Raw genomic sequence first — 14397 nt, forward strand, 5'->3', positions numbered from 1 at the left:
TTCTAATTAAACATAACCTAGAAGCAGAGGGAGCAGAAGAAGAGGGAAGTTCCAATTTTCACACTGCTGCTACTCAAATCAAAACTGTCTTTTATCATAGTGTTACTTCACAAAACAGTAAAGGGTAAAATAGGAAAAGCATATCCCACAAAGCCTCTCAACCAAAATAACCACACAGAATTTGTGTTCTTTATAACAATTCTTCCAAACCTCCTCCACTTCCAGACCATGAATAGCACACCACCGACTCATACCAAGACAAAACAAAACCAAACCCACCAACTCCGGAGGTGTGAGGATCAAATAACCAAGGTCAAAAAACTCCCAACCAAAAAGCTCAACTTACTTCTGACCCGTACATGCCTAACAGGCCTTTTAAGAACAGTCTTTAGAAAATCCCCCCTTACCAAGTAAGAGCTATGCTATACATTATGTTTGTATCTTTTGCATGTTTATCAAATCCCTGTTTGCACTAACTACCTACATTTTCGAAATATTTTTCTAGTGTGCTACCGAACTGGATCTGCTGAACTTCCTCACTCCTGCCCAACCTCGCTACTATATCTGAACATCGAACACAAGTAAGACCTGCAAAATAAATAGATGTGATTTCTCCCCTCCTCCAGGATTAGTGGAAACTACCTTTACAGATAAGTATTAGAAAGGCTAAATGTAGCTTCCCCAGAAAGTAGAAACTTTTTATATAGCAATTAAGAATTACAGGCTCCCAAGCATGAAAGTTACTGCTCCAAAGCTTTGCAATCTTGCTCCTCAAAAACACAAAAATGCAATAATATGCCAAAACACAAGTGGGGTACACATGGATACATGTACACACATCATACACACACATTTCCTGAAATGCATTTCAATGGCCCAACAGGAGACACTAAATGACAAGGGCATGGGCAATGGAGGGCAGAAGGGGAATGCTTCTCTCCAACCCGAGCGAAGCCACGCAGCAATGCCACCTCTGCTGTGGCTAGATGCAGTTGGCTGACAACCGAAGTATGGACACTGTGCATTTTCAAAAGGTCTGATCTCCACACTGGCTTCTTTCCCTTTCTGCCAACAACAGAAAGCACACCGCCAACAAAGAAGTGCATCTGTGCCCCAAGCAGACACCACCTGCAAGGGCTGCCCGTTCCCTGAGGCTTGTGGCACCCCAAGGAGGGCAGTACAGGACCTGCCTCCTTCCTCCCCCTTCCTTCCTTACAGGGGACTGCACTTGGAAATGACAAAGAAGCTTATTTTCTTGAGTGAGGAACAGGTGATGCTCCTAGGACCAAATCTGTTCAGAAAAGTAGGCCAGGAAAGCCTTCAAGAGCTGAGGCAATGGGGTAGGGGCACAAATGCTGCAGGTCTGAGCTCCCTGGGCTGGGGCAACAGAGAAGGGGACAAGAGACTCCAAAGGGAGGCTTACACAGGGTTCTGTTGAAGGTAAAACGGCTACGGCAGTGATCTTACACGTTTTTGTTCTGGCCTAAAAAAATGACTTGAGTTCTTTGGTGAAACGTCAAATCCTAGGAGTGGAAAGCCAGCAGTTATTTACCCTTCGAGAGAAACAAGGGTGCTGTTCCTCCAAGGAAAACACGCAGCACAAACACTGCCAGCACACAGCACTAAAGCACACATACCTGCGTGCACACATCAGTATTTCCCTCAGACACTGTCAGTGAGCCAGGAGAGCCAGTCTGTTGCCCAGCTAACCTCACTGCTGCACTCAGCAGCATTTAGTGCTGCAAGGCGAAGCCACCAGGGCTGGTGCTCGGTGAGCTGACCGCTCCCACTGCACGAGGGAGCAGCTCGCTTACAGCTAAGCCCATGGTAAAGCTGGAAGATACTTCAATTTTTTCAAGAAATGCTACGAACTCTTACTTCTGCATAATACTGCAATGAGTCTGTATTAAAGTTATATTAAAAGAAATTAATAATGGATGGATGTTTGTGCACTTCACAAGAAAATAGTGTGAAATTACTCTGGTCATGATAGCATTGAGGTCTACACAAATTAAGTACAGATTAATTCTTTGTCTGTTCTACCTGAACGTCAGATTTTGCTGAAGGACTGACCTGTTTCAAGTGACAAACTGATTTATTTCCCAAACAACAAGAGGCAGACAGCCCTACAGTTCAGAAAGTACAGTCAATTCATTCGGTTTCTAAGTGAGTCATCAGCTAACACTGATATTTACTAGCGCAGGAATATAAAAAAGAATCCCTAATTCTGTGCCTGTAAAAAGCAGAACTCCGTTTTCAGAGATGGCTGACAGGTCAGATGGCTAGAACTGATTATTCACGTTAAAAAATCACAGTGCGAATTCTCCAGTTTCATGTACACAGAGAACACATGGAGATGTTTATCCATCTAAGAATTTCAACCACACAACTTTTAAGCACCTAAAAACAGTAGGTTTGGTTCTCAGGAACTGACATGTTCAGCAATAAAAAAAAGGCTATCTGAGTACACGTAACTATTTCAACCCCATCAGACTTTGTTTTGTCAATATACCATCACCAGAACTACTCACACACATCAAGCTCTTGCAACATGGGACAAGTGCAGCAGCTGAGAAAAGTAATGTTGAAGTGTCTAACCATCAAACACTTCTATCTGCTTTACAATGAAAATAACAAATGTATTTTACGGCTGTATCAAGTCCCTGCAATGTAAAGAATTATCCAGGAAACCTCACAGTAAGCAAGCCTCTCACACACAGGCAGAGGCGAGACTTTCCTAAGCAGCCCTCAGCTCAGCTGCATCAAAAAGGGAAGTGCTGGAACGTCCAGTGCTGGAAACTCCTGTGCTGGGCACCCGCTGCTCTGCTGAGCGCAGCCCGTGGTTTGCTGCTCCCAGGAGCCGGGGCCGCAGCAGCCTGTGATGCTGCTGAGCACGCATGGGGAGCTCTCGCTTCCTGCCCCCTGTGCGGCAGCTTCACTGCTCGGCTTCCTTCCTCCTGATGCTGCCTCGCGATAGCTTACCTCATGATTTCCTCCCCTCTGATGCTATAAATGTTTACTTACACGACAAGAATGCAAGTGAATAACACCTCTTAATAACAACCAGCTTCTGGATTCATCTAATTTGGGACTTTGTATCTGCAGATGTTCCAGCCTGGAAAAGCGCAGACCACATTTCAGGAGGGCTCAAACTATTGTCTTAAAGAGCAGCAGTGAGATCACACTTGCACCCTTAAAGCTTCAGGGGCAGGAAAGCAGTGAGATCAGGTCACATGTTGCTCGGTGACTACATTTTTTTGTAGGGAGGACTCAAGATGTGACAGGGCACAGAACAGATGTGGGCAGGTGAGACCTGGATCTCTGAGCCGCAGGAGGGAACTCTCCCACAGACAAGGCCCTTTCTTCAAAATTCCCAAACCTCTCACCATTCCTAGTGAGACAAAAACACTGCAAGGTGGCATCAGACAGCAGAGATTAACTACGTGTGGCAGCACGCACCTTCCAAGCACGATTTCAACAAGTTTAGGCACCTCGCTCACAACCGTGGCAACTTGCCCAACAGAAGTCCGCATGAGAGGCCTTAAAGCAACACCTGTACTCCGGGAGCCTTTTTATTGCTGCAAATGTCAGTTCCCGAGAACCGTACCTACTGTTTTAGGCACATAGAAGCTGTGTGGTGGAAAACATCTCACTCACAAATTCGTTGTTTAGCTATTCTGGGTCTTATAGTTATGGCTTAAAATAGCTGCAACTTTCTGAAAGTCGTTAGTCAAGCCTTTTCAAAGAAAACCAAAAGGTCTCACCTCCACCAGTTTATACGTAGAGCAGAAGGTGGGCGAAGATGAGCAGAGTTACTTGTTTAAAAAAAAAAAAAAAGGGAAAAGAAACACAACTATTAATAAAGGGAAGCACTGAAAGGATTAAACATGGTTGTTTCTGATACACTTGGAGATAGAGAGCCAGAAGTATTATTAAAACTGCTTTTTATAACTCAGAGCTCTTTTCCCACTAGCCCCTGCTTTTTCTATTAACTCAAAAGTTGCTACTAAAAATGAAGTTTGACTTTTGCTCAAGCTAAGACCACCGCCGAGTACTCAGACTGCAAAATTTTTTTTGTGACGGAGGCAGAAAGTATGACGTAGCATCCCCTAACTAGCTCAAATCGCTAAGCAGGAGGAAACCCCCATCCCCTCTCGCTTCTTTTAAACCCCTCAAGAAGGGGAGCAGGTGCGTGACTCACTGCCGCTGGGAAATGCCAGCGTCGTCTGTCGTAACCGCTCCTCCGAGATGTCACGCAGGCAGCGCCGCGCCACCGCGCTGGGAGCCCCTTACGGGAAGCGCCCGCCGCACCGCGGGACGGCACTGCCCTGCCACCGGGCACAGCACCCCACCTCGTGCTGGAAGGAAGCTACAGCTTGTAGCAGACCGGCTCTCCTGGCCTCAGAGGTGCCTGAGGAGGATATGGGTGAGATAACACTGTATATTGTGTACAGATATACACTTATGTATGTACGTATGTACAAAGGATATTCCTAAGGATATTCCTATTATTTTCAAAACATCTTGAAAATGTCTTCAAACAAATCTTTCCACAGATCTAAGCAAATGCTTTTTGCAAGTCAGGTCCGTGTCCAATGAAGCCAGTGTCTTTGAATCATGAAAAAGGTTAACAAAACAACAAACCTGAGTGCCTCTTTGGGCAATACAGTTCAGTTTCGAAATGAGCATTTCTGTTTCAAATGTACTAGAATTATCATTTAATAACACTAACCAGCTTTTTTTTTTTTATTCAAGTCTACATAATGAATTTGGACTCACAATTCCAGTTTGCATTTTCAAATTAACTCCTCCACGAAAAAAGACCAGTATTTTTAAACTCCAAGTTTGCTTTCTAAGAAGACAATAAATGGTTTCCAGGAGGCTGTTTTTAAATCAAAAGAGGAAAAGAAGGGGAACAATATGGCAACATTTATTACTGCAGCCTGCCTTTCTAACCTGCAAATCCCGGACCACCACCTTACTGAAGGAGCCGAGCTCCCTGCGGGGCACCCAGCTGTCCGCAGCACCCCTTCACCCCTCGCGGGCAGGCAGCTCCTCACGCTCATTCCCCCGGTCTCTTCCTCTACTTCGCTGTAGTTGTCAGGTAAAAAGAAAAAACAAACTGTTCTTAAGGACTATGCCACTTATTTATGTCACAGAATTTTTTTTTCCCTCTCAGGCAAGTTTTGTACTAACTCCCTTCATACCTAAGTGAGCAGGAATATTATGTTGAATTTTCTGAAATAATGAAGGGTGAAAACACCTGCACAGACAAGTTATAGATAACCAAGCAATTCAAGCAACTGAACTAACGCTAACTGCATTATTAAAAACACTGCAAGACTGCTCAGAACATCCTCTATTTTCTCAGTGTTTGTGGAAACAGATTCTGATTCTACAAATTCATTTCAATTCATTTTATTTCGCTCATCCTGTTTCTCTTACCCGTCACGCATCCCAACATACTCAGATTCAGGTCCCCCAGGCAGCATCAAACTGTTAAATTCTAGCTTACCACACTAAAACAGCATCGTTAGACCTCCTTTCCCACAGACACAGGGGGTGGTGTATTGGTTTTTTTTTTGTTTGTTTGTTTAATTTCCAGCAAAGTGATCTCAGAAAGGCAAATATTAACTCCGCGTTTGTAGCAAGCACATTCGTGAGAACCAAGATTAAAAGCATGAGTTTTTCACTCTAAAATGAAAAAAACTCTTGGCATCATAAGAATTCAGTTGGACTTTATGCAGTCAGACTGTTGCAGACAACACAAGACCTAAATATGATTTCAGAGACCTGAACTTTAAAATCAATCCAAGAGCACAAATATCGATGAAGCTTCAGGATTTTACATAATGATACCCGCACAGTAACATCCTCAGGGCTAATCCCCAATGCACAAGAGATATTCTGCGTCGAGGAGATGTCAGATGGAAAACACTCATGGCTATAATTAAGACCAGTATGTTTTTCTACAATACCATCAAAATGAAAGTGAATTTACTGCCTTATGCCATGTCACAGATTTCTAGATTTCACATCCGCCTACCCAGCTTAATCTACTGAGAAACTCTGTGCAAGTCAGTATCTTTTGTATGTACTACTTTTGTTTTGTAGTCTTTTGAGTACTTTTGTACTCACTATGTTCACAATGTAATATCGTTCTTACCATACTAATTGTGAAATTTTACTTTTATTGGCTGCCAAACATTCACAGCAAAAGTTTTATCAGTTGGAACTTCATGAATAAAAAGCTGAACATCTCACAGATGTCTGCACCGCTTCCTGGTCTGCACACAGAGCCTGGTGATCACCCTGCACCAGTAAGAAATCCTCCCGTAAGAGCAAACCCAGGCTGGGATCTATAGTTAAGGTTCAAACCAAGCTACTCATATGTGATTATCCAAGGACCATCATTCTTAGATCACAGGGACAGTCTGCAAGACACTGCAACGTAATTCTTATCTCCTATTTCAAGTCCACTTAATAATGCAGCATCAAGTCACTGGAGAAGCACTAGATTCTTCTATCACTGCTGTGGCCTCTCTCAAGACGGTCAAGAATGGACGGTTTGTCCCAGGTCCGGTCAAAACGTGGATTTAACATCACATCTCACATAGCTTCAGTGTGCCACCTTCACCATCTGCTGCACGATGCTCGAAGTCTGAGCTTTGTTCAATGTATGCCATCTCTGTCCCATTTGTCCCACTCAAACTCAATGTACAGCCACAGCTCAGCCCCTCACACCGTATTCTTTCTCCATTTTGGTCTCTCGGCCCCATCACCAGTGTTAGCAGGTTCTATCCTTCACCATCATTCCTCCGCATCTCCCCATGGGATGCAAAGCAATCCTTACTCCTCCAGGGCCTAGGACACGTGGCCTTGCAGCTAATCTACACCCACCTACCCTCCTTCGCTCCAGCCGCTTCCCCCAAGTCTTCTTTTACTCCAACACTTGGAAGCAATCAACTGTATATTAAAATGATTCCAAAGAAATCAGCAGCACATATAAAAGCAGCATCTGGAGTACGTTTGTGTGTGTTTAGACCCACTCAGAACCTAAGCACTTTGTAGCAGCAGTCACCTTCCTTCTGCTCCAGTACTTGAGAGCACCACTGATACATGCAAGCACTGGCATCACTTGCAATCTTCACAAGAAAATTTAGCAATCCGACAGGAAAAAACAGACAGGAAATAAGTTCCAAACACATTCCCACATCACAACGGGGGATAGTAGATAGCTGTCCTTCAAACTATGTTGTGCTTTAGATAATTACGTCAGCAGGCAGACATCCCTGAGATAGCTGTCTTATTCACAAAACAGAAGTCCTCGCGGGCTTACACAAGTTATCATCTGAAATCAGAACATACAAGACCTCTTAACTTATGACCTTTTCTGCCTAGGAAAAACATCCTAAATTTATTAAGTGGGAAAGAAATAGAGAGACAAAAAAAGACAAACAGCATTTCATGTGGGAACATCCTTATGTGCTTCAACTTGCAGAGCGTGAGCCAGGTCCCAGGCCCGCGGGACATCAAGCTGCCATCTAGCGGCTTCGCAGCCTGTTGGAGAAAGCAGGCGAGCCTCAGAAACATCGGGTAGGGCTTGGCTGGCCACGGGCACTCAGTCTGCCCACGAGGTAAGCAGCTAACAACAAAACTAATAAACATGAACGTAATGGTAAAAGCTCCAATGTGAAAATACACAGCAAGTACAGCATCAGATATTCAGCAACATGAGGCAACCTCATTTGGCTGCCAAAAGTTAAGCCTGAGGCAAGCAACAACAGTCTTGAAAACTCCAGGGGACTTTAGAAGCTATAGATTATCTAAATGTTTAGTTTCATACCAGCCCCAAACCCAGTAAGGTACAACTGAAACTTTCAAGGTTAGGTTTTCTTCTCTCAGAAATACATTAAAACCCTTTTTGTCTGCTTTCCCTACAATATCCCATGACAACTGTGCAAACATGGGTACATCACTTTTGTATGACAATGCTTCTCTTACTACTCATTGTTCTCCATCTCAGAGTAAAAGTATTATGCCATTAGAAGATAGGCAGCCCTGCAAATTAGCTAGACAGACCTTGATAAAGATGTTTGGTACCAGAGGCAGGGAACACATCTTTAAGATAGCTGTTCAGGAGCCAAAACAGAGGTATTTTCAAGGCAACCCGACCTCAGGTCATGAAGTACCACATAACAAACATAATAATAGCAGACAACCCGCAACAAGAACAGAACAGAATAATTACCTTGCTTTCAGAACACTCACTACCAACACTGCCTCTTGAAACACAAAAAAATGGTTTGTAAATACAATTGTAGCTGGAAGTTAGAAAAACCTTCTGAAATGTAGGAAGAAGGGGAAAAAAAAAAAAAAAGATATAAAAACAAATGTAGGAGGGCAACAGCACGGAACTACATCAGCTGACCCCCAAAACAGATGCAAACAAAAAGCTAGCACTTAAAACATATGAAACCCTATCCATTAAAAAAAAAAAAAAAAATGTGTGTTAAAAATCCTGACTGCATCCAAGCATCAGTGTTATGAACTTCCAGCAACTTCATCTGTCTGATATAACAGCTCTCCATTATCTATTTCCTCACCACCCTTAAATTTTACCTTTGCAGATGCTTGCTGTATTTGTCTTAGGCCCCTGAAAGGCTACAATCCATCTAATCACCTGCCTCTCAAAAGGCATAAAGTACTTCAAAATGCACAGAGTGGTAATCTTCATCCTGCTGTTCTGAATACCAGCTGTCCAACACAACAGACCTCTGTAGGAGGACAGAAGCTGGAATTCAACAGTTGGAAGGAGTGCCAGAACACAGTCTATTGAACACCAATTTTCATTTCAAGAGCACAGGACAAATCTTACCAGGGCATGAACTGACTAAGGGATAAAAAAAAATCAATACAGAAACCATGCAAGTTATCATTTCTTCCACATGAAAGTGGAACAAAAGCTTGAAAGAACCAGGATTTAATCTGAGCTATGCAAAAATTTTTAGCAATTACTATGTCAATACAATTAATATATTTCAAATTGAAGCCAATTTTTTAACATGAGTTATGATGAAATGTATATTACATAACACGTTAGAGAAGCTAACATTATAACATATCTGTGTACATACCAATTTCACAGCTATATGAGATGCATAACGCTGCAAGTACCACATAACTCTAAAGATTTCTAGCGCTTTAAACTGGACTGCATAAGACTAAACTTGAAAATGTAGGAACTCTGCAGTCAAAAAAGGCTTGTCCCAGATGATTCAAAACACAAACATTGTTGCTGGCATGAGACAGCTGTATTTTTTCCTGTCATGATCATAGTAACGTGCTTGAAATATAAAGCCGACTGGCAAGTCTTTCATTCCTACCTACCAGTTCTGAGCTTCACATGCAGAGTTGGTTGGCAGGTATATCTGTCTGGAAATATTTCCAAAGAGATCTCATCTCCCCACCAACATACTCTGTTTGTTTGTTGCAAAAGTCATTATAAGACTGAGTGACTATTACTGTGCAGTGTTTCTGTGCAATATAGGGCCTTGCATTATGATTATCAATCACTAAGAACATGAAGTTATAAAGAAAAAAAAGGTAAATTTGAAAAACAACTTTGCAAAAAATGTTTTTACAACATTAACATAAGCAGCTATGACAGATTCACTACTATTTTCCACTTTGAAATTTTACTTCATAAGTGTATTGCTAAAGCCGGTTATTCTTTTCCCCAAACACCCTCCAAGAAAGCTCAGGAGTCTGACATTACACCACATGGGCCCAATGATGCTGTCATCTGCATCATGGAAAAAAAAAAAAAAAAAAAAAAAAAAGCAAAATGTTGAAGACTTTTGATAATGATTTTTATGATCTCTGAAAATGGCTTTAGTAGCACAGGTAACAATATCAAAAAAAAAAGTACATGATTTTAGAATGTTTTAATATATTTAATAAGCCATTAATATAAAACTTTCTACAATAGATGTAAAAGTGTAAAAAAAAAAAAAAAAAAAAAAAAAAGAAAGAAAAAATACTTAATTCACGACCCAAAAGATGATCCAAAAAAACATGTATTCTCCTAAATGAGTTTTACAGTATATTGCACTGAAGAATTTATAACAGCAAACAACTACTTAGTCCTAATAAACCAAATGTTGAATAATAATTAAAAAAAGAAAAAAGAAAACACAAAGCTTTTGTATCAAGTCTATACTTAAAAACACACACAAACGATTCTCAGAAGTAAAAATAAAATTCTCTGTCTACAGATTACACAGTGAGAAGAGTGGTCATTACCTCTTGGTTATCTTTATTCTGGTTTGCCCAGAAAATTTTATGATAAAGAGTCTCCATTGAATTGCTGGAATCTGATCTGTCAAAACAATGTCGATCCAACACTTCTAAGGTGTGCAAAACTCGGCTGATGGTCACCCCTAGATATAGGAGTTAGAGGAGGAAAAAAAAAGTTTAAAAAGGAAGATGCTGTAGGATTTAAGACATTATCAGTCACAACCATCATAAGCAGCAGGACAGCACAGGATCCTGTATGAGTCAGCAGAAGCAGGGACCATCCACTTGCCACCACCATGGAATCCATTTCTTGGTGACTGCAGTGGAGGGCCACATCACTACTGCTGGCAGGTTTACCTGTAACCACTTATGTTGCTGCCGTCCTCTAGTAGAGGAAGAAGCTGACACACTGGACTCCTAATGGTTTAAATCACAAGCAATTCAGTTGCAAAAGGCAAGTCTGAGCCACAGTACCACACTGAAGTTCAGAGGACCTCAAATCATCTGTGAGAATGACCACTGATAAGTTTAGGCTGAGACTTCCCTAACACACATATGGATGGTAGCATCTGTTGATCAACAGATGAGCAAGTTGAACAAACAAATCCCCTACACTAAGAATAGCACCACTACACAAAAGTTCTCTAAGCACAGAATGACCAGAAACAGAGAGCAGCCTAAAAGCCCATACAAATCTTTATTTGATGTTTATCTCACTGTTAGGTAGCTGCTCGTACTCTCGATAGCCTGATTTCTACAGATATTTTTTTTGTCATGGAAAAGAAAGCTCAAGTACAAGCTTCAAAGAGTAAATGTATATTTTCTAATTTTGCATGTTTTACATACGTATTTCAAGCAAGAATCTCTGTCCTACATAACCCTACCTAACCTGCAAACAAGCTCTTTCAGACACATTTCTTACCTAGGTAATCCAGGAGCTGCAGGTACCCAAGCCCAAACCTGATTTTTTAGTTTTTACCCAACACTTCCATATTAATGTTATATTGCAAGTACAAAACCTGAGGACTCTGTGGAGAAACGCTGGCTGGCTATTACATTACATCCATCTGTCAACTCTATTACTGGAATTAAGCATAGTGCACCAGGTTTACACTCAAAGAAGGAGAACAGATGCAAACGCTAAGACTCCCAACATTTACTTCATTTTGACTTGTCTTACCTGCAGTCGATTCTTGGCACTTGTCAAAAGACCACCGCACCTCCACAGCACGACCTCTTTGTTTTATCTGCTGTTCTACTTCATAAATCTTTGCCCGAACCTGATTTAAAAAAAAAAAAGGTAGTTGCTAATTAGCTGGTCATAGGAAGTCTCAATTTTCGCTTCAAGTTTGAAGTGAAAAGTTTGAAGAAGAAACCTGTTGGTGACAGGTTTCTCACCAGGAGCAAGGTACCCTATAGCGTTCCCCAGCACTTCCTACATTTGGGAACAACAAACTAAAGTATGTTCTGCTAAAACGTTTTCATTATTTTAAAATTATTTTGTACAATAAAATATCTTTTCATGTAAGCTCCTTAGATTCAACCCAATGGAAGTTAACTTTCAAGGTGTCTGAAAAGTCACATCTCAGAAATGGTATGACAAGCTTCCTCTTATTTGCCATTTTACATCTTAAAGTAAAAAAAAACATCTGAATGTAAATAAAATTCCAGATATTTTCACAAAATTGGTACCTGACTGAAGAAACTTGGGTCATCAAACACTAGCACATCAGCAGAACTACTGAAATATCTAAACTTAGGTATAGTCCTCATGAATGCAAATCACTTTTTGGGATATAAAATACATCTTAGTAAACAGAAAATGAAAAAAGCTTACCTGTTGATTAAATGATGAATTTCCACCTGGCATAGGTAAACTAGATGGAGCAACTTGAAGTAAATCCAGAGGTGAGCCTGGATTAATGTTCTTATTTTCATTTGTGGAATAATTCCACACCAAGGCACTTGGGCAACAAAGAGTTACAGTCTGCAAGCAATAGTATAAAATGGAAGTAGTACATGAAAGACAAGACCAACAATACCAGTAATAAGAGAGTCCATCAGACTCTAATCATTTTTGGCCTGTTACAGTGAAAGAAACAAAAGACAAGCCTATGCACAATCACTTTAAAACATCCATTTGAAGAAATTAAATTACTATGTTATTTTCCCTCTCCATTATTAAGAATTGTATTTAAATACATGCATGTTCAATTCCCATTTGTATTGCTTTTATAATGCCACCAAATAATATCACCAAAGGTTATTTTCAGTCAGATCCCCTCTGTGAAACACGAATGGGCTTCAGAAAAAGAGTCATTTTGCTGTTTAGCTTTCAGAAAGAAGCTACGTATGCAAAACTAACATTTAAGAAAATAATTAAAATGAATTCGTCTCTCAAAATTCTAAAATCCACAAGTAACTGAAATGCACCAGTCACACAAATGCTCCAAAATGTACCATCACACAAGTCCTTTTTTAGGAAAAAACTACTCCTAACAATCCTACCATCACTGACCAATAAGCACAAATGAAGTTTCTTCTGTCCCACTGTCCTAAAAACTGCAAAAGTTAGTAAGGCAACAAATGGCTTGTAACCCCAACAAAACCTGAACAGTCTGCACAGGCACCAAGCAGCCACTACAAGCTGGAGGAAGCAGGGAAACCCTCAAAGGTCTTCTGTCCAGCTGCACTCCGCAAAGACAAACTGGGTCTGGCATAAATGAGCAGGTTCACCGGTGATGAGAAGAAGCTGCACAGAGCCTCACTGCAACCAGAAACTCCATCGCAGAGCGGAGGCTTGGCCGCTCCTGCCAGCAGAGCTGCTCCCTCTCGTGGCAGAGGTGCGGACAGACACACAGCACGCGTGGCTCCACCACACCTCAGTGCTGAGGATCCACCCTCCGGCTCCCTCCAGACCCACTCGGTCCTCTCACGATACCTGCTGCAGCTGCATTCCGGACCCCAATTACTGCACCTTGCCAAACCCAGAAGCACACTGTTCTCCAATAAGCTGAATGGTTACAGCCTCACAAACAAGGAGCAACTAAGCACTTGCCTACCTGCAGCATACAACTGAGTCCATACACCAGCGGACAATGTTGAGGGCAGGAGAGGAAATCTGAGCAGGCTAGCTGTACCGGGCTCACCGCAGGACCAGGCGCGGTCGGACTTGGGGCTGCCAAAGGAGGGTTGCTTGGCCCAATTATCATGTGAGGGGAATGTGCAGCCACAAGGGTAGGACCATCACTTAACAGTAACGACAGGCGTCTGGCACAAAAGTAAGCAAGGCGACGGGATAGGTAAGCTGATTGAACAAACTCTTCTGAATACTGAAATTAAAAAAAAAAAAAAAAACTGTTTACTACTCCACATACTCATTTTTCATTAACAATCTAACACATAACATGCATAAACTAAAAGGGACTACAAAGGAGTATCCTAAATACAAATCTGTAGTTCAGTCTCTAAAAATTTCATCTGTCCTGCAGGACCAGCTACAGAGAAAGAAACTTCCTATCAATTCAAGTTAAGAAGGATTAGAAAGTTTAAAGGTGTTTATATATTCCAAGCATGCACCATGCAATGTATTTCCCCAAATGTCTTATGTAAAAATCCCTACATAGATTTTAACACCGCAAATATTACAATCATTTAACATGAATGAGTCATGCTCATATTGATTCAATAAATCACACGGCTTTGAACCATGCATATACCTGCAACATTAGCGGCAACAACAGCTTAAGAAGATCATCATCAGTAGGTCTGATTTTTTCCAAAACATCCAGTATCCATGTCAAATACTCATGTCTCTCGAGCATTCCTTCCTTAAAGGATTTTAAATAAACGCATCACTCGTTAACTGGGAGCACTAAACAAGAAGGTGTGCAATTACAAGTTTAATTTCATTTCTGGTTTAACTCTCATTACCCATGACAGCTACCAGGATGCTCATACATCACTTTACATGCAAGGACCAACCACCATCACAGCATCCGCATGGACAAGGGGCCGTGAGCAGGATTCAGAGTTATTTCTATTCCAGGAACAAAGCAGCATTCTTCCTTGGAGGCTTCTACCACCATCACTGCTCAA

General features: G+C 41.5%; 1 protein-coding gene across 1 annotated transcript in view; it reads right to left on the bottom strand.

The window, feature by feature from the left end:
• Positions 1-14397, bottom strand: part of MED12L (mediator complex subunit 12L) — a 132698-nt gene that overhangs the window by 107020 nt on the left and 11281 nt on the right. The window contains exons 6-10 of the mRNA XM_082767075.1: positions 14019-14129; positions 13362-13631; positions 12137-12286; positions 11480-11579; positions 10306-10442 (exon numbers count right to left, since the gene is read on the bottom strand). Coding sequence (XP_082623201.1) covers positions 10306-10442; positions 11480-11579; positions 12137-12286; positions 13362-13631; positions 14019-14129 — 768 coding nt within the window. The remainder of the gene's footprint in view (positions 1-10305; positions 10443-11479; positions 11580-12136; positions 12287-13361; positions 13632-14018; positions 14130-14397) is intronic.

Source organism: Aythya marila (genome assembly GCF_965140915.1).
Source record: "Aythya marila genome assembly, chromosome: 9".
Classification (NCBI taxonomy): Eukaryota; Metazoa; Chordata; class Aves; order Anseriformes; family Anatidae; genus Aythya; species Aythya marila.